The following is a 21618-nucleotide window of genomic DNA, read 5'->3' on the forward strand; positions in this document are numbered from 1 at the left end:
TATTTCAGTGTGTATGAAAAAATTGGACACTGAAACATATAGTTTTGTAAAATATTATTCAATTACTTAATAAATATTAAACTTATGTAAAAAAATCTTATTGATGTGTACAAAAAATGTTGACATCTCTTCAATAAATTCAAAAAGAAAAAAAAGAGAATACAAAAACAAAAAACTAAAGAAAACCAGTGAAGACAAAGAAAGAAACAAGAAACAATCAAAAAGAAATGAGAAGAGAAAAAAACAAATAGAATCAACGAAAACCTTTACAAACAGTGAAAACCAATAAGAAAAATAACATATAAAAAGCTCAAGTTGGAGATAAAATAATAGCCCTTCCTAATAGTGAGCACGCCAGAGATGAGATGGAGCTACATATCGCCGCCCGCGATACATAGCTCCTATGCTGGCCCACTTTGTGTCGGCTCACTGCGGTGCATGGGATTTGCTATTTTTTCCATTTCTTTTATTTATTTAGTTTTATTTTAAATAATTTGTAAATATCTTGGAAAATAGTCTTGAAATTTTGAAAAGCGTCCATGTATTTTCAAAAAGTTTGAAGAAGTATCAAAAAAGGGTGCAAGTATTAAAAAGCTGATTTTTTGTAAACTTGCGTGAATACAAATTTTTTATAAATTATGTTTTTTTGCTAAATATGCTAAATATTCGTTAATTCAAAAGTGTTACTCAGTTTCAAAATAATATATCACAAAATTCAGTAATCTTCATGGTATGGAAAGTGCACATTTTACAATATTCGGCATTTTTAAAATTCTTTTTTATTCAATATTGTTCATGCATTTCGAAAGATTTTTTAAAATTTGAAAAAATATTTAGAAAGTCCAATTTTTTCATAATTTTGAAAATGTTAGGAAATTTTGGAAATTAGTAAAGTCAAAAAATGTTCATGAATTCAGAAAATGTTCACACATTCAGAAAACTGTTTGATTTAGAAAAATGATCTTGAATTTGTAACTTATGTTCACAATTTTTTAAAAAGATCATGAATATTGTAAAATGTTCACAACTCGAATAATGTTTGTGAATTTGAAAATATTCGTGAATTCAATAACTATTCAGAATTCAATTTTTTTATGAATTCAGACTATCGTCATGAGTTTTTAATGTATTCATGAATTTAAAATATTTAGTTTTTTTAAAAAATTCTATGATTTTGAAAACATGCTCACAAATTGAGAAAATATTTCTGAATTTATAAACATTACTAAAATTGAAAATGAAAAAAAATGGGTAAAGGGATAAAGAAGAAGTAAATAGATAAATATAAAATAAAACATTGATACCAAAAAAACCCTATGAAGCCAGAAATAAGAGGAAACCAATTCAGAAATGTTCAGGAATGTTCTATAGTTGATGCTCTCGAAATATAAAAAACCTACGGGGTACCCGAGCACACCGACAATGGGCCCACCAAAAGGCCACGTTCGTTTATTAGAAAATATTACTCATCGTCAAATACTATAACATCCAGAAGGAGTTAGCGCACTATCAAGCTACAAATGGCGGCATGCTGATCTTTGTCGACTTACCCTTGGTAAAACCTTTACCAGTCAAATAATGCTCAAAAACATCATCAGTGACGTTGGGTGGAAGTGCTCGCTGTCCCGAGCACCAGTGCACACATGCACACGTGTCAAACATGCAGGCGAACCCAACAGCCACAGGCACGGCCACATCCACGACCATGCATTTAATGCGGATGCAAGCTAGGGTGCATAGCCTACCACATGCCTACGTATTTTAGGCCATCATCATTATGATTTACAGCCGGTGTGGGCACCTCGAAACGATAAGGTACTGACCTTATTACATGGTTGAAAGCGATGACACATGCTCCTTTCTGACTAAGGGACAACGACGCCTCGAACTCTAGCAGGACTAACGTTGACGAGTCGTACCCAAAGGGATAAGATAGTCATGTGGTGTACTCAAGTACCTGACAACTGCAACATCATGTTATTGCCTACACAACAGAGGGACCCAAGTCAAAGAAGACCACACGTGTGAACAAGCCATTGTGGTGCCCCCAATCCTATACTACACAACAGAGAGACCCAAGTCAAAGAAGACCACACATGTGAACGGGCCATTATGGTGCCCCCAATCCTATATAAATGGAGGGCCATTACCATTTTTGGACAACGAAGCACATAACACAAAACATAAGAGAGAATAACATAGAAACCCAGGCTTAAGAAGGAGAGTAGGGAGGGAAAAGGGAGAAGGGTTGGTGTTAGGATGGGATGGGAACCCACCCTGAGCACCATAGTTAACTCTCCCAAGCACTTGTAATCTCCCTTATACACTCATTTCAGCTAACCAAGAACATGAGTAGGATATTATACTTCCCAAGCGGTCTGAACCTATATAAATCACCGTGTCACCTTTTTTTTAGCATACTCAAAGGAACCTAGAGCGTTTTAGCCCCTGTCTGGATACACAAATGAAGGTTATCCTTGATCCTGATGTCCCGAGTTTACACTCCGCCCGCTGCAGAGGAGAGCATTGAAATAGGTCGGCCCATCTAGCATGTGGGCGCTCTAGGGGTACATGGTTGGTCGTTATCTATCGCGGTACGCGATAAATAGGGTGCACTTCTGGCGCCTTCATTCAAAGTAGCTACTCACGTTATTCACGTATGTGGTCTTTTTTTTTTGCGGGCGTTTTCACGTATGTGGTCGGGAGCGTCTATACAACGCCTTAAGCGCCGGCTGGCGCATGGGTGCCCGCATGCCAAGTTGGGTGGCCGTGGCTCGAGCTACTGTTCGCTCGCCTTGCCTGACTCACTCACTGTTTAGAGGAAAACTAGCAGCAGGTGGTTCCAGAAAACAACCAACCTCTAGTTTTTAAGTTTGTTTTTGTATTTTCAAAAATAAATCAAAGGTTCAAAGTATGTTCATGATTTATTTTTATATTTATTTAAATTTTATGAAATCTTCAAGAGTTTGGAATGTTCATGAATACAGGAAAAAACGTGAATTTTAAAAAGTTCCCGAGTTTGAAAAGGTGCACAAAATTTTAAAAAATTCACGAATTAGGCAAAAATTCTTCAATTTAAAAAAAATCATGAATTCAAAAAACCCATGATTTCAAAAGGTTCATGAATTCAAAAAAAGATCACAAATCTGAAAATATGTTCACAAAATTTAAAGAGTTCATGTTTTAAAAAAGTGAAACGAAAAAAAGAAAAAGAAAAAAGGAGAGGAAAAAGAAGTTCATGTTTTTGGATTTTTAGAAAAGTGGATGCCCCCACAAGGCGGGTACTCTAGTATCCTAATGAGTAATATACTACATATGTGTTGGCCTGGCATTGCACAAAATATGGACATATAACGAAGAATGGGTAAGTTATAACTAATGAAGCTTTATGCATCAAATATTAGCAGTGAAGCTTTATTAATGTTGTATGAAGCAATTAAATGGCACATCGGTACCCAGACATTGGATGATAACCAGTGAAGCTTTATTAAGTTTTGTATGAACTGACTCACATGGAATGTGCTTCCACCAACGTGAAGAAGTGTTTGATTTACACTGAAAATGTTTCCATTACAAAACATAACTATGCGTCCATTGGTCAGAAAAATGTTTGCATTAATAACATCCATGACATGTGACAAATGTTTTTGTTTCATGAGAAAATTATGTCAGGGGAGAACCTCTACGGCTCATGCGAGTTGCCAAAATTTAGCCATCTCTATCTTCTAACCAGTACATGATTTATTCCTAAAACATCAAGATTAAGTGGCATTTTCTTCAGCAGGCAATGCGCATGAAGAGTTTTAATGAGGCATGGCGGAACCAAGTGGGTTCTCTAGTCCAAAAAGGTAGTGTCGAAATTAAGGCTAACAATGATACCAGTCACTATTTTCAGACTCATAAAGACTTGAGACAAGGGGATTCAATGTCTCCCCTCTTATTTAATATAGTGGCGGTGTTGACCGTTCTTATTGGTAGGGCCAAGGAGAATGGCCTAGTAGATGGACTCGTTCCTCATCTAGTTGATGGGGGAGTTTCCATTTTACAATATGCGGACGACACTATACTTTTCATGGAGCGTGACATTGCAAAAGCTCGGACATGAAATTAGTTCTATATCTCTTTGAACAATTGTCGGGGCTAAAAAAACTTTAACAAGAGCGAATTGTTCTGTTTTGGTTGGGCCAAAGAGGAGCAAGACACATATAGACAATTGTTCGGTTGTGAACTAGGTTCTTTGCCCTTTAGTTATTTGGGCATACCGATACATCATCGCAAACTTTCCAATAAAGAGTGGAAATGCACCGAAAATCGAATCAAGAAAAAGCTTAGCTGTTGGAAGGGCAAGCTAATGTCATACGGAGGTCGGCTAGTGCTTATTAACTCGGTACTGACTAGTATGCCGATGTTCCTGCTGTCCTTCTTTGAGGTACCCAAGGGGGTACGGAAGAGACTAGATTTTTTTCGATCTCGATTCTTCTGGCAGTCAGATGAGGCCAAGAAGAAGTATCATCTAACACGATGGGACATAATATGCCGACCCAAGGATCAGGGTGGTCTCGGTATTGAAAACTTGGAAATCAAGAATAAATGCCTTATGAGTAAATGGCTATATAGGTTATCAGTTCAGAATGACGGTATGTGGGCACGGATATTACGAAACAAATATCTGCAATTGAAAACTCTTGCCCAAGTCACCGCGAGGCCGAATGACAATAAGATTTTGGGAGGATAAGTGGTTAGGGAAGACGCCATTAGCCATACAATATCCAATCCTTTATAATATTGTTCAATCGTAAGGAGGATTATGTAGGCACAATATTACAATCGATTCCTTGGAATATTCAATTTAGACGATCTTTAGTTGGGGAGCGTTGGAATTCCTGTATGCACTTGGGTTGGAGATTGATGGATGTTCAATTATCTGACCAACCTGACTCATCACACTGGAAGTTGGCTAGAAACGGAGTCTTTATGATAAAATCCTTCTATATATGGATCTTATTAATTCTGGCCCAATCCCGAGATCTATACATATCTGGAAGGTTAAGGTTCCTTTGCGTATTAAAATTTTTATGTGGTTTGTCCACAAGCAAGTGATCCTCACCAAAAATAATTTGTTAAAGCGACGATGGGTAGGCAGTTCACGATGTTGTTTTTGTGATCATGATGAAACAATACAACATCTCTTCACAGATTGCCCTCTCGCCAAATTACTTTGGCGAACGATTCATATAGCCTTCAACATCGTCCCTCCAGTTAGCATTGAATAGTTATTTGGGACGTGGTTAGCTGAGGTGGAACATACTACTGCGGCTCGTATTCGAATTGAAATATGTGCACTTATGTGGGCTATATGGAACTGTAGGAATGATATGGTTTTTAACAGACAACATATTTTAACCTACTTGCAAGTCATCTCCAGAGCTACGACATGGATCCGTACGTGGTCCTTACTCACTCCTACAGACTCTAGGGAGCCATTGGTTATTGGGTGCAACCGATGAGAGATGATAGATTGGGCTATATTCAACCGGTTTGAATGGCGATCGCATAACATGATATATAGGTGTTTAGGGCCCTAGTCCTTTCATTCATACCGGTTGTGGCATTGCGTTTTTTAATGTTTTCTGTGCTTCTTTTGCGAGCTGTAATACTTTTAAGACTTTGTGACACGCTGAGACGTTTAATAAAATGGTTGCATGCATCGTTCAGATGCAGAGGCCAGGGGCAAGCCTCCTTTTCCGAAGCAAAAAAAAAACAGCATTCTTTTGTATGCAGGGTTCGAATTACTCTGCTGGTAATGTTGATCCAAAACTGCAAAGAGTTCACGGAATCCGGCGACTCGCAAATTAGCGGCTCAATGGCGCGAAAATTCAATGGCGTGCTCGTGCTCGCCTGCTCCCGTTATCGCCAGGCGTCCGCTCTTGATGGGGATGTGGGATGGCCTCGGTATTTCAGGGGTGCATACGCCGATCGTTTTTAATGCATAAGCTGAATGGAAGAGCCAACGTAGATACGGTGCATGCAGACAGACATGTAAAGGCCCAGCGATGGGATTTGGCATTAACTACAATTAATTTCTTTCCTATTTTTTCCTAACAACTTTTTCCCAAATCTAGGAATGATTAATTAAGCCATTTTATTTGTTTCCAATCGTGAGGGTCAATGGTTCCAAATCAACATCGTTGCTTCCCAAAAAGATTTGCTTCGTAGGAACTGGATCATTTGCTTTCTAAAATTTTCTTTGCTTCCTATGAAGTTTTCAGTCATGTGGATTTTTTTTCTTATTTGCTTACAACGCTGTATTTTACTAAATAAGAATAGATGGCCGGCCGCCAATTATGTAGTTTGAGAGGTAATCTTGAGTAAACTGCTTCAGGATCCACTGCAAAAGAAAAAAAATTCAGATATTGCAATCTAACACAACTCATTACGGACAGTAAAAAGAAGGCTACAAGGTTCTTACTTATCATCCTGCAGTTCACTGTTGTCTTCCATAAAGTGTAAACAAACGTTGGTTTCAAAAAAATATTTTGCTTGGTACGAACCGGTATTGTTGCTTCTTATAAAAATTTGGTATGAACCGGGATTGTTTTCTTCCTAAAATCTTCTTTGCCTCCTAAAAAGTTTTCAGTCGTGAGGATTATTTTTCCTTGCTTCGTACGCTGTTTTCAATTGTGGAGATCCTTGCAAAAACTTCAGTTTGGTTTATTTTTTGTTTTTGACTGTCCCTGAAGTTCCAAAAACTTTAGTTTCAAAAATATGTTCCATGCGACCAAAGGATTGTTTCGAGTGCGTGCATCCAACAAAATTAAAATTTATTTCAACCAAACATTAATAAATTAGAACTTGCTTCATAAGAAAATACAATTTGCTTCCATAGAAGTTGCTTCGAACAACATGAATGAATTGTATGTTTTTGTTGTCACGACACAATACAAATCACAACTGAGAGTGGTCGCACATCCGTCCAGGTCTAGATTGTCTAAGCATTTTTCACTCTCTTCCATACTGATTGGTGGCCCAACTTTTGACTTTGATGGCAAAAGGAAGAGTGGAACCATCAAATTCAAAAAATATTCATGATTTTAGAAAGCGTTTGAAAATCTGTAAAATATGTTCACGATTTCGGAGATGTTCATGAGTTTAAAAAATGTTCATGATTTTCAAAAATTGTTCATGATTTTCAAAAATTGTTCACGATTTTACAAAAATGAGAGTGATAGTGTATCTCGGTGATGAAGCAAAATATGGTCATGTTCATTGAACATTATGATTTTTGTTTTTCCGTTGTAACGCACAGACAGTTTTGCTATAATTACAAAAAAAGGACAAATTTGGAGTGTCGGATTTCCATTACATCGAGGATGAAGGAATGGTCTGACGCCGGAGTCTTAGCAAACTATAGATACAAAGCGTTTCCAACTAGTTGTGGCCAAAGTTTTCATGCGCGTGGTGGATTAGGTGTCATTAGCAAACTGAGGTATTATGTAGCTCGTCGCAAATGGCGTACGCATTGTACCTGTAAATTAAGTTTACAATGTGCGATGTGTGTGTTTAGCAGTCAAGTAGCAAATGGTGCGGAAGCAGCTATTTAGTCGCAAATGACGTACTTTTGGCGCCATCAAGTTAACTGTTATGTGGTGTATTTCTTTTTTTGAGAATCTATTATGGTTTATTCTGTATGTGTACTCCAGTAATATTAATGAAGGTCTGTTTTTCTAGCTCATCGTGTCTAAAAGAGAAAAGTTCAGGCTTAGCCAAGTTAACTCTCAATTTAACAGTCATTTTCAAAGTGGTCAAATGGAGCAAACGCATACGTGAGGCCATCAGTAGTGCATGTGCAATACGTGGCGGCAGGAACTACACATGGACTCGCCGTTTCTGTGATAGACCCGAGCGCTGCGATAAGTTACGGGCCGATAGATGCGTCATGTACCATTGGAACAGATGTACGCCCTGCCGTCATGACATTGTCAAATCAAACGGCCGGCTCTCCGTATTGCACTGTTCAGCGCTACATTCCTTCCCACTGCCCCACACAATCGCATTCAATACACGCCGAGACGCGTCCTTGTTCTATTCGTACACGAAGCGGGAGCAAGCGAGCTCGTCCGCTACTCTCCTCAATGGCGTCCACTACTTTTTCTCACCTTTTTTCTTTCTCATTTTTTCAGAAAGGCCACACGGTCATGTTGTATACACAGCAAGGTTTTGGATCCCAAATAGGCAAATTTTCTCGTGGGTGGGCGATATTCCCGGTAACCACGGTTACCGAGAAATACCGAACAAAATTCGGACGAAATTCACAATTGAATTTTGAATTCAAACAATTTTAAATTAGATATAATAATATCTTGAACTAATGCCATTCACAAAAGGGGTAATAGCTCAGTGGTACCTCAACTACGTGCGAGATTTCTGTTAAGGTCGCGAGTTTGATTCTTTTGGCCGTCATTTTTCACGTTTTTTACTGCCTATTCTAAAAATAACAAAAAGAACAAAAGAAAGAGCGGAAGGAGGAATAGAACCAGCTACCTCTCGAGGCGCATAACAGATGGTTACCACTACACCAGATTAAGGGCACTATCTAAATTAAGAGACAAAGCTTATTTATTAGACCCTGAGCGTTCAAATTCAAATTATTCAAAAATTTCGGTATTTTTTGCTCGGGATAGGTATTTCTCGTTGGGCACTGAGAAACGCGGTAACCGCCCGGTATCCGTTTTTCTCGGGCGGTACCCAAAACCATGATACACAGTGTATGTACGTGCACAGCCTACATGCTTGCTGGACATGTGCATGTAACTATGAAATTTGATTGCCAAATCTTCAAGTTGTATATGCATAATATATAGATGAACCTATTTTTTTTCTTCACATTTTCTTTGTTGGCGCTGCCTCTCGCAGCGCCGCTTCTTCTTCCTCTCCTCTCAACTCTCTCTTGAGTGTGGCGGCAGGGCAGTTGGTTGCCTGGTTCGTCTATGGAGGCGAGCAGACGTGCGCGAGCGTGGTGCCTGATTGGGGAACAGAGGAGAAGCGATCGAGCCTGAAGTGTGCGTGCATGATGATGGTAGGCTGGGCTTGTGCGTGCATGTGGAGGCATGATGGGTGATTGGTACTACCTAGTATAAAATAATTCTCATCTGGGCTGTGGGGAGGGGGGGCATGGCCCCCTCAGACTTCTACATAGCTCCGCCGTTGCTCTCAATAACACAAGAACACATCAGGAAGAAAACCACACAGGCACACTTCACCAAGAATAAAACCAACAGACATTTCCAAAAGGCTTTTCTCCTTGGTCACACGAAGGCTACATCTTGGCTCCAGCCCTCCGTCGCGCTATGCCGCTTCTCACGGCATCACCGTATCGCACGACACCGTCGGCATCTTACCAGAATCACTGCATCGCATGGCAGCCCGGCATCTCGCCTCCTTCGCGCGCATAGTTGAAGCTTCGCCGGACAAACAACACCCTAGACTAGAGTACATGGAGAATGAAAATAGACATGCATACACATATGACAAGATTAGACCTGACATTATTTACTGCTAATGTACGTAATAATTTGTACGTGTACATTAGCATGAAGAACACAATATGATCTTTATGCTAATGAAACTATACAATTCCAGAGTTTGTCATCCAAACATGATTTGGTATTGAAACCTCACAGGCATTTCAAGAGCCAAAATTCAATGACAACCAAACAGGCGAATTCATATTAGTGCCATTTCAGTTTCCTCATCGAATTGGAATCCAGTCCAACTCAATACGGAGCTCTCCAATACGGACATCAAGACAAAGCGTATGTGTTATGGTATAGAAACGATCAGGGAGTACGTTGTAGTTTTGTCACCTACAATCGAAGCATCAGGGGAAATCCTTGGTCCGGGCTCCTGGACCGGACGACGGCGGCGTCTTGACGCCGTTCCCCTTCTTGAAGACGTTGTCTTGTTCGCTCGTGGCGTCCCCGACGGTGGAGTTGGATACTGGTTGGCCTCATTGTCTTCGAGTTGTTTCTCAGGGCTAGGAGAGTTTTGCTGTGTTGTTCTTTTCCTTTCCTTGGGCTGAGCACCCCGTGTCCCTCTGCTCCGGGCACCATGTCGTCTGCGCATGTGTTGTTCCATACCCTGTATTCGTTCTTCTTCTTCTATCAATGAATGATACGCAAGCTTTCCGTATTTGTGAAAAAAAACAATCAAAGCATCATTTACGGGATTTGTACCCTAGAATTTTGGGGATTTGTTTCCTAAAAGACGACTGATCCGACGTTCTTCCGCCCCCACCCACCACCCTAATATAGATCATGGGGAAGCTTCTCCGACGAGCCCCCCACCAGACTGCAGCTGTTTCTTCCTTCACTCCGGCGCCCCTCCTTTCTTCTATCGATTTAGAAAATCGACCGACCCAAATCAGATTTTCAGGCGACTAAAGTTTAGCTATTGTGAACTATTAAATATGAGGTCTAGTTTCTCATAAGACCAAGTCATTTTTTTAGTTAGACCAGTTGCATTAAGGCTTCAATTTTATTTCACCAGACCGACTCTAGACTACAGGAATCACTTGAAATGTGGCAATTCTGCTACATTTTTTTCTTCGTATTTCGACTTGATTTCCCACTGTGTGTCATATTTTCTCGAATAACACGAATATTTACTAGTTCAACACAAACACTTTGACCAAATACCGAAAGAGCACAAACACATTAATGGAAGAGCTAGGTGTTGCCAACATAATCATTTTAGATCATTCTTCACGGACATGTGCATTAGATCCGACACCTTCCTCGCCGCTGGCCTGCCCTTCAGGTCATCCCACCAGGCCCTTACATGCGGGTACATGTCGAGCACCGATATGTATATAGTGATCCCTAGGCAAAGCATGGTGGAGACATGGTTGAGGTCGGCGAGGCTGATGAAATCTCCAGCTAGGTACTTGGAGCTCGACAATCTGGACTCATACACATCCAACACCTTCTTCAGCTTATCAATGTTCTCCTCGACGGCCCTCTCATCAACCCTTTGCCCGAAAATTGGCCGGATCCTGACCTCCATAAGAATAGCCTCTATGAGAGGACGGTATTGGTGGGCCTCCACCTCCAGCCACACATAGACCATTGCTGATCCCTCGAGATTGCCAACCCCAAGGAGCTCAGGTTTGTACTTTCGGCATATATATTTTGTGATTGCGCGCGACTCTGTTGCATAGACATAGACAATATATGTGATGAGAGCTAGGCTTGAAACATGTAAATTTCAACATAAGGTTTTCTCCCAAAGCTTTTCTGAGTAAATGGATATATGTTATGTATCCATGCTAAATTACTCTGTCTACCCTGGCCAAGAGGAAAAATATTTAGATGGTTGCCGAAGTTTCTTACCCCAGAGGCAAAAGTCACCGTCCTCCAAAACTGGGACCTGACCGAACGGCTGTGGAAAAAAGCTAATCAGCAATATCAACGCAGGAAGAGCAAACAGAGAAGGATAGACGACGTCTCATACACAAATAGAAGAGCGAGAGAGGCCTACATACGTTCCTGCCGAGGTGGGCGGGGCTCTTGTGCTCGGCCGCGGCGAAGTCGACGGCGACGAGCTCGTAGTTGACGCCGGACTCCTCCAGGCTCACAAGGACCCTGGCTATGTTCCAAGACATGGCCGGCCCGTACACCTTCACGACGGGCTCCATGTTGCTCTTCCTGCCGGCTTCGCTCTGCTCTTCGCCACTGAATAAGTGAATCACTTCTGTTTCGGTACACCCCCCTAAACACGTAAACGGCCCAGATTAATCAATACCTCTTCATAAATAAGGGCATAATGGTCATATATTAGAAATCATTCGTCCCCTGTATACGATGTACAGTGAGCTGGGCCGGCCCATCTTTCCCTTCTTTTTTTTCTGATTTTAAATCGCGAAAAAATGTGAGCCTGAGAGGAATCGAACCAGGTTCTTCCTCGTACATAATTCGAGGTGATGACCAACGGTCGACTTGAGCACTTGTGTTTAGGTAGTTCTGTCTTGTCTTTTTCTTCCTTGATCTTTCCTGTTTCTGGTTTCCTTTTTTTTCTTAGTTTTTCAAACGTTTTTTCCGGTTTTCATTTCCCTTTTTTTCTTTTTCCTTTTCTTTTCCTTTTTATGTTCCTTTTTGTTTTACTTTTTCTTTTGAATGTGCAAACTTTTTCAGTTTCCTTTAAAAAAATCGATGAACCTTTTTTTAATATTGATGAACTATTTTCAAAGTCGATGAACTTTATTCAAGATTGATGATTTTTTTTTCTAAATTGATGAATCTTTCTCGAGATGAATGATTTCCTTTTTAGAGTAGATGATTTTTAAGATGAATGATTTCTTTTTCCGAACATGATTCAAGATGAATCTTTATTCATTTCCTGCAAAAGTTGAGTAGAGATTTATTTTTTTCTAAATTGATGAATCTTTATTCAGGATGAATGATTTCTCAAGATGAATAAAGATTTTGTTTCTAAATTGATGAATCCTTCTGGCAACCGAACACCCTTCATTGAACATGGTCTAGTTTTGGACATTCTTGAAATGACCCCAACTTTTGCAGGAAGGTGGGCATTGCCCATGGTAGGCACCAGTGATAGGTTTGAATGATTTCTGACACCGCATGCAACTTCCGACACGCCCGATCATTTATCGGTCTTTTTTCATCGGAAAAACTCCAGAAAATGTAGAACTTGTTGAAAATCCAAACAACTTGGCATGGTGTCTTGAATTGGTCATACAAGGCCATGAAAAAATTGGGGCCATTTCAAGGATGTCAAGAAAACAACGTGCTCTCAAAGAGAGCCTTTTGGCAACCGAACACCCTTCATTGAACATGGTCTAGTTTTGAACATTCTTGAAATAACCACAACTTTTGCAGGAAGATGGGCATTGCCCATGGTAGGCATCAGTGATACGATTGAATGATTTTTGACACCGTATGCAAGTTGCGACACGTCCAATCATTTATCGGTCTTTTTTCACCAGAAAAACTCCAGAAAATGCAGAATTTGTTGAGAATCCAAACAACTTGGCATGGTGCCTTGAATTGGTCATACAAGGCCATGAAAAAATTAGGGCCATTTCAAGAATGTCAAGAAACAATGTGCTCTCAAAGAGAGCCTTCTCGCAACCGAACACTCTTCATTGAACATGGTATAGTTTTGGACATTCTTGAAATGACCCCAACTTTTTTAAGTAGGTGAGCATGCCCATGGTAGACATCCATGTCAAGTTTGAATGATTTCTGACACTGTATGCAAGTCGCGACATGTCCGACCATTTATTGACCTTTTTTGGCCGAGAAAACTCCAGAAAACGCAAAATTCATCAAAAAACAAAAAAAACTTGGCATGGTGCATTTAGTTGGCCATACAAGGTCATCTAAAAAATTGGGGCAATTTCATGGATGTCGAAACACAACATGCTCTCAGGCGGAGCTTTCTGACCTACCTGAATACACTCATTTGAACATGGTCTGTTTTTAGATATCCTTCAAATGACCACAACTTTTCCAAGAAGTTGAGCATGCACATGGTAGGCATCTATGTCAGGTTTGAACTATTTTCAATAGTGTATGCAAGTTGCCACATGTCCGAGCATTTATTTTCTTTTTTTTACCGAGAAAACTCTAGAAAATGCTAAAATTATTGAAAACCAAAACAACTTGCCATGGTGTCTTGAATTGGCCATACAAGGCCATGGGAATAATTGGGGCCATTTAATGGATGCCTATTTTTGGATACGCTTGCAATAACCCAACTTTTGCAAGCAGGTGGGCCTACCCATGGTAGGAATCCATGCCAAGTTTGAACGATTTTCGACACCGTATGCAAGTTGCGACACGTTTGGCAATTTATCGCCCTTTTTTTTACAAAGTAAGCTCCAGAAAATATAAAATTTGTAAAAAACCAAAAAACCTTGGCATGGTGCCTTGAATTGTTGCTAGTGAAAAAAATTAGGTCATTGGACGGATGTCGAGAAAAAACATGCTCCCAAACGGAGCCTTCTGACCTACCCCGACACCCTACGTTGAACATGGTGATTTTTCTACACGAATACAAAAAAAATCGAGCAAATTCAAAAAAATTGTTTCAAATTTTTGTTCGTATTTTTCTTGAAATTCCAAATTTAATAGTGATTTTCCTAAAATGTTAAAAGAAAAATGTTCGGGTTCAAAATTTTGTTAGCTCTTTGTAAAAATGTTTGTGTTTTGACATTATGAGCAATTTGAAAATACAAAAACATTCCGAGGAATTCATAAAATGTTCGCATTTTGAAATAATTGTTCATAGTTTCAGAAAATGTCCGTGTTTTCAGTTTTGTTCCTTATATTAAGAAAATGTTCGTATTTAAAAAAATTGTTTGTAGTTTCAAGAAATGTTCTCACTTTCAATTATGCTCTTCTTTTTTAAAACAAAGTGTGAGGGTCTGAAACATTGTTCACAAAAGGTTTGCGTTTAAAAAAAATATGTTCACAGATTTTGAAAATGTTTGGGTTTAAAAAAAATTACTTTGTGAAACAGAAATTCACATAAGAAATTTCAAAAAAATAGATCGTTTTGGACTAGAGCTTGTGTGTTAGATCCGCGCACCCATTTATCTATTTGTGAATTGGTGTTAAAGTGTTTCCGCTTTCACTAATTCTTTAGGCGTGGCAGTCTGTAGCACTTGAGTTAGGCAGCCGAAGTGGCTAGCAGCGGTTGGAATTATATGGCTGGTCGTGAGTTCGAATGCCCATGTAGGTCGTAATTTTTGTTGATTTTCCAGCGCAAATGGGCCGGCCCAGGTTAGCTGTGCCTGTGTTGTATTCCAGCGTAGAGGAGGTCCTCCGAACGTATGGCATATCCATCCTACGTACCAAAGCATTCCTCGAAGTGAATATCTTTGCCTGAACTTACGGCCACGTATATATGTGCCATCCCCTAGTTTGACTGCGAGCATATTAATTATTGTATCTATCTTATCTTATCTACAATAGGAACCAAGCTTAGAACCGCAACCTTGGTCAAAATATTTGTATGCCATGTTCCACGAGGAGGGATGTTTTTTGCGGGGACCACGAGGAGGGTTTTGTATGAGAGGATTGCATGCTCTCGAGTCCTGAGCCTCACGGAGCCTGATTTTTGTTATAAAGGAGAGATTTCGTGTGAGCACTCGGTTTGAAAGAATTGGGCACCCTGAAAGTCAAGTTTTTTGCTTGGTTGACCACCCAGATAGGATTTGGTCCGCTGGTAGATTGGCTAAACAAGGATGGGCAAATTGCGGCCTTTATCCTCTGTGCGAGCGGGAACAAGAATCTGGAGCACACCTCTTCTTCAAGTGTCGCTTCACCATCGGTCTTTGAAACTTAGCAAACAAATGGCTACACCTCGAGAGCATCGACACTTCCACTTGGCACCTTGAGAGTTCCGTCAAAGATTGGTGGACAAACCGCTCTGACATCCACACCGCCAATCGAAAGGCCATGGCATCGCTCACAACGCTCATTAGTTGGGCAAAATTGAATGAGAAGAATGTCCGAGTGTTTCGCCACAGAAGCACACCACCACCAATCTTGCTCAATACCATCAAAGGAGATGCTCGCCTTTGGATCGCCGCGGGTGCAAAGAAATTGGGTACCATTGTACTGACGCTCGAACGATTCATTGCTTGGGCAGGGGAAAAGACTGGCAACTTCACTGTCAATAGTGCATCGAATGTCACTTGAGGAGCATAACCTCGCCTAGCAGGTCACAACGAGTACATCACCCAGTGGTGAAAGGTCCTTGTGGAAGCTTGTATTGGGAGGTTTGACACCACCAAAGGTCAAAGTATTTGCAAGGAAACTAGCTTCAAACTCACTGCCAACGTGGGAGATCAAACACTCAAAGAAACTTGAGCTTGATGATATATGCCCAATTTGTTCAGCTCACCGGGAGGATTCCTTTCATGCCTTGTGTCATTGTACTCTTGCAAGAGCACTTTGGAAGGAGATGGCGCTCACCTGGTTGCTACTGGATGTCTCGCGCATAGTGAACACGGGGACAAAATGGCTTTTTGACGTGCTTCGTGATATGATAGGGAATATGCGGCTCAAGGTACTAATGTTGCTGTGGAGGATCTGGTATTTAAGGAATGAGATAGTTCATGAGAAAACTACACCTCCAACGAATGTTTCCAAAAGGTTCCTCTGTAGCTATTTCTCTTTAATACTTAACATATCAGAAAACCATGATTATGATCCAGTGAGAGGATGGGCGTGATTGGTGAAAACGAAATCTCCAGGGGGGATGTGACACATCCTGATCGTGCGCTTATCAATTTTCGATGGACAGCACCTGATATGGGTTGGGTCAAGTTAAATACTAATGGTTCTTATCTTGTCAATGATGGATTAGCTACAACTGGCATGGTGCTTAGAGATTCATTGGGTGCGATCATCTTCACAACACGTCGACACCTGCTTACTTGTGATAGTGCACTTGAGTCTCAACTGTCCGCAATCTCTGAAGATGTGTCATTAGCCATGCAATGGAGTGATCTGCCTATTGTTGTTGAATCGGATTGCCTTGAGGCCGTTAACTGGTTGAGGAGTAAGGAAATTGATAGGTCAAGAAACTCTTTCTTGACCCTAGAGATTCAAAGCAAGCTACTCGAATGAAATACTTGTATTACTCATGTATGCCGCAATCAAAACAATGTAAGCCATTTTATGGCTACTTATAGTAGGATTCAAAGCCGTACGACTATTTGGTTAGGTTCAGGACCTGATGAGGTCATCAAACTCTGTGAATCTGATTGTAATCCTCCGGGTTGAGTAATACAAGTTTTCTCCTGAAAAAAATCTTATATTTTTTTGTGGGTTGTAACACGCCCTATTCTTGTCTTAATTAATATATGAGGAAAATATGTTGCCTCGGACTAAAAATATATCAAGCTGCTCACCAAAGAGAATGAGAGCACCATGGCAAATTAATTAAACTACAGAACTAACTAGCAACAAAATAGAGTCACTTGGCAGCCAAGAAATTAAAGATACCCATGAGAAGGTTTAAGCTAGGTCTCCATCACACTTACTTGGCAACCAAGTCCAACTAATATGATGGAAGCTACCTGGTGTGATCTAATTGGGAGAGCAGTTGACACACCTAAACAAGAGAAGTAATTGCAACCTAGTTCTTGACCTATTAAGCAGGCAATGAATCTGACATATCCACAAATGTTCAATAAAACAGGTTGATAAATACTCCCTCCATTCCTAAATATATGATGTTTTGGTAGTCCAGAACATCATATATTTAGGAATGGAGGGAGTACACTTACTTGTATGCCAAGGGAGATACAATAACCATCAGGAAAGGCTACAAACTTTGATACTGAGAGCACCTAGTTCATGAAGAAATGAAAAGTGGTAATCTCAAGCTACTAAGTCATTCATTGATCCTCCATATATGCCCAATTTTATCATGGTTTTTTTAGCAACAAATACACATCAATCTGAAAACGCTTGTACCCGGCTACTAAAGGTGAAAGTGGCAGGATAATTTTTTTGGCCGAAATCTATTTTGAATTCAGGGGCATTGGATATCAGAAAAGATTTTTTGTTCATGAGCACAATCCGATCCGGCTTCTAGTCCGGTTGAAAGGAGTGTGTTTTTTCTAGACGGATAAACCGACCTTCACATGCCACCACCGACAGACAGACGTCTATTTTTGTCTTTATATTTCACTTTTTTTCGTTTATGTGTGCAAGCTTATCCGGCGGAAAAACAAAAATGATGCTATTTGGCATATACACTTTGCAACAGCCTCTGTTAACGTTTTTCTCAAGTTGCCCATTCATCTGAATGAACTAGTAATCTAGTAGACAAACCGTAGGGAGAAAGCGAAGAGGAAAAAGAAGGCGTCCAAATCCACAGGCGCGACCGCGACCCCGGAACGGCCGGCAAAAGCGACCGCGCCACCGCTTCCCCTTCCCCGCCGCCTTTGCCCGCCCCGCAAGCTTCCTCCTCCCCTCTCACCCCACGCTACCAACTCGCCAGGTCTCCCCAATCCTGCCCCAGCACGTCCAGATCGGCAAGGCCAAACAGACCGAGGCGACGCACCACCTCCGGCGGTGCGCTGCGGCGCTCGACCGGCCGGCAGCGGGATGGCGTACGTGGACCACGCCTTCTCCATCACCGACGAGGACGACCTGGTGGGCGGCGCGGCGGGGGGCCGGCCGCGCGGCGCGCCGGTCAAGGAGATCGCCTTCGCCGCCGCACTCCTCGCGTTTGGCGCGCTCGGCGTCGTCGCCGGCCTCGTCATGGCCGCCCACCGCGTCGGCGGCGACCGCTCCCACGGTGAGACCGATATCTGTCCCCCTATCTATCTACCCCAGATTCACTATCGGGAAAAAAAAGGAGAATCTAGAATTTGTAGTTGCTTTGTTGAGAGTTGGGTGATGAACTGGGGAACTCAGAGAGGGAGGGGTTCCCCCGTAAAAAAGCACCTTCACCCCATTATTTATACTTTGAATTTTTGAGATAGATCAAGCTATTCATTTCTAATGCTGGCCTGAATAAAAATCGAAAATCCTAGAGTTTTCCATGTCTGGCTGAACTACTTGTTTTTGTTTGTTAGTTTATTATTAAGCCCTTCTATAGATAAGGTATTTGGTGTTATGGGGCTGCTAGAAGGAGGGCGCGAGAGGGCCGGCCGGGGGCCTTTTGCCCACAGCCGGGCAAGATGGGAGGGATTTCCTTTTTAATTCTTGCTTGATTAGATCGATACATCTCCTCTCTTTATATAGAGAGGTTTACTTGACTCCCAAGTAAGGCTTACTTGACCCCTAAGCAAGCGACCCTTATCTCTAATTAACTCTAAGATTAACGGGCTATACCGCCAGCCCAGGCCATTAGGCCCATTACATACTCTAACACTACACCCCATCTGGACATGCAGCTTGTCCTTGAGCTGCAGCCTAACCAACTTATAACCATGACTTGACGCAATACAGACCTAACACCTGAAAACAAGCCTTTTACATCTCGGCTTGTTTTATTACCCTCAACCTGAAATGGACTGGGATGATTTATTTTGGACCTCTTAACAAAAACTGGATACCATCCGCACGTCGGACGTGCACGTGTACATCCACCTGGATCCCATGGACACCATCTGGACAAAAGGAGTGCATGTATATGGCCACCTGGAAGTGGTCGCAAGAGCGACCAGCAGAGGCGCCCTCGCGGCGGCCGGCGGCGGAATGCAGTGCTGCTACGCGGTGCGCTCTTGTCGGTGACACCATGCCTTCTCCCCGCCGGACGGTTGTTGGTCGGCACCGCACATAGAAGAGTGGAAGGCTGTCGATGGAGAATGGCGAGGAGGGGTGTGCCTCCCCAACCGCCGATGTCGCGGACTTTGAGGGCACTGTCCGTGGGGAAAACAGCATGCCCAAGATCCCCGACGCAGCAGACGAGATCGAGGTCCTTTGCGCAGCGAAGCGCAACTGGGAGGAGCGGCAGCTGCAGACCACGCAACTCCCGCACATGCTGACGCGCTAGGAGGCCGCGTGCAGCAGCCTGCAGCCTCACCGCCGCCGACACATGGCGGGTAGTGATCCAAGCTGGAAGCGGTGACGGCGACGGCGGGAACTTGATCTGCTGGATGGGGACGCCCTGGGGAAGCGGTGATGGCGACGGCGGGGACTTGATCTGGTGGATCGGGACTCCCGTCGGTGCGGTCGATGCGGGGCCGGAGCTGACCGGCAATGGCTGCTGCAGTTGCAGCGGCTGCTGCGGTGAAGTGCCGGGCGCGGAGGAGGTCGCCAGGAGCGGTGGCTGCCACTGCAGCCAGGGCGGGGCAGTGGTGGCGGTGGATGGCAGCTGCTGCAGCGGCCCGGTGAGCGCGGCGGAGGCCACCTGGTGCGGCAGCTGCCATGGTAGCCAGGACGGGGCGGTGGTGGCGGTGGATGGCAGCTGCAGCGGCTGCTGCAGCAGCCCGGCGAGCGCGGCGGAGGCCGCCTGGTGCGGCGGCTGCCACGGCAGCCAGGACGACGCGGTGGATGGCAGCTACAACGGCTGCTGCAGCAGCCCGGCGAGCGCGGCGGGGGCCGCCTGGTGCAGCGGCAGCCACGGCGGCACGGTGGCGGTGATGGGCGGCGCAGCCGGGTGCGGTTCGTAGGACCCGGCCAAGAACAGGTGGATCTCCTGGACCGCCTGTGTTAGGTCCCGCAGCACCCCGGACACCTCCTCCGGGGTGAGGACGACGGGGGCGGGCGTGACGGAGGATCCCGGCGCGGGCAGGAGCGGGGCGACGGTCGTGGTGGTCGCCGGAGACGACGAGGTGACCGGCAGCGGAAGAGACGGGTTGGGCGGCGGTGAAGACATGATCGAACCGAAGCTAGCTGATACCAAATTGTTATGGCGCTGCTAGAAGGAGGGCGCGAGAGGGCCGGCCGGGGGCCTTTTGCCCATGGCCGGGCAAGATGGAAGAGATTTCCTTCTTAATTCTTGCTTGATTAGATTGATACATCTCCTCTCTTTATATAGAGAGGTTTACTTGACTCCCAAGTAAGGTTTACTTGACCCCTAAGCAAGCGACCCTTATCTTTAATTAACCCTAAGATTAACGGGCTATACCGCCAGCCCAGGCCATTAGGCCCATTACGTACTCTAACATTTGGTTATGAAAGATCATAGAAAAGAGAGATCTAGACTTTACTAATAAATTTGAAAAAAGGGGCCAAATGAACCAAATGTACGAAGAAAATGAACCACCGTGTGTTGTCGTAATTCGTTAACTCCCTGAGCTGTTTTGGATGCCAGACTGAACAGAAGAAAAATCAATCAGAACTCAGAACAAATACGGGCTGAGAAACCATCAATCAAATGTCTTTCTGTTGCGTTGGCTCCACTATGCGTAGTAGTTAAGGATACCTGTTTCATAAACGAAATCAAAGATCATCTGTACAGATTATAAATGCAGAATCATGTATGATGGAATTGATATTACAAACTTATGTCATGCTTATTGGCACTCAATCCCAGCAGTGTGCCAAAGCCCACATGTAGCAAAGTGTTAGGAAGTTCTGAAGAGGCATTTTTGTTCGTTTCAATCCGTAGATATGTCAAGTCCTTTTGCACAATGTTGGTAAGCGCCTGATGCATACAACTTCAATTTGTAAGGCAGGGCTAATAGCAGCATACCTACTTACGGACGGTTGTTGCAGCTTGAAGATATTTTCAGGGTGCATGAGTGTTAGGTCGTTAACTTGCTCCAGAGTACCGATCACTCAATATCTCTAGCTGTTCCTGATGTATGTCTCTGTTCTTCTGGATACAGGGATTTTCTTTACAGTGCTGGGCGTAGTGATGTTCATCCCAGGATTCTACTACACAAGAGTAGCGTATTATGCTTACAAAGGGTACCAGGGCTTTTCTTTTGCCAACATCCCTCCCATCTGAAGCAGCAGTGGCAGAACCTGGTTGGACCGTCTCGTCCAGTGACCCCTTCTTATAAAAATGTAAACCTGTTTTTCTTATTCTTTAAACCCCTTATGTAGATTGTAGTAGTTGTTATACTTGTACATATAATAACAAACAACTGAAATAATGAGAAACCATGACGATATGGTTGTTTCA

The 21618-nt window shown here is 42.8% G+C and overlaps 2 protein-coding genes across 2 annotated transcripts; one reads left to right on the top strand and one right to left on the bottom strand.

Moving 5' to 3' along the window:
* Positions 1-10620: 10620 nt before the first annotated feature.
* Positions 10621-11761, bottom strand: LOC125519348 (glutathione S-transferase 1-like). The gene is made up of 3 exons (XM_087534881.1): positions 11540-11761; positions 11388-11436; positions 10621-11204 (listed from the first exon to the last, which is right to left on the bottom strand). Exons 1-3 carry the CDS (start codon positions 11690-11692, stop codon positions 10744-10746), a joined length of 663 nt encoding a protein of 220 aa, XP_087391007.1. The 5' UTR covers positions 11693-11761; the 3' UTR covers positions 10621-10743.
* A 6076-nt stretch (positions 11762-17837) lies between these two features.
* On the top strand, positions 17838-21618 carry LOC125522644 (uncharacterized). Its single transcript, XM_048687692.2, has 2 exons — positions 17838-18336; positions 21320-21618. The coding sequence occupies exons 1-2, from the start codon at positions 18144-18146 to the stop codon at positions 21439-21441; spliced, it is 315 nt and encodes a 104-aa protein (XP_048543649.1). The 5' UTR covers positions 17838-18143; the 3' UTR covers positions 21442-21618.

Source organism: Triticum urartu, chromosome 7A, assembly GCF_056163025.1.
Source record: "Triticum urartu cultivar PI428250 chromosome 7A, HENAU_Tu73, whole genome shotgun sequence".
Lineage (NCBI taxonomy): Eukaryota > Viridiplantae > Streptophyta > Magnoliopsida > Poales > Poaceae > Triticum > Triticum urartu.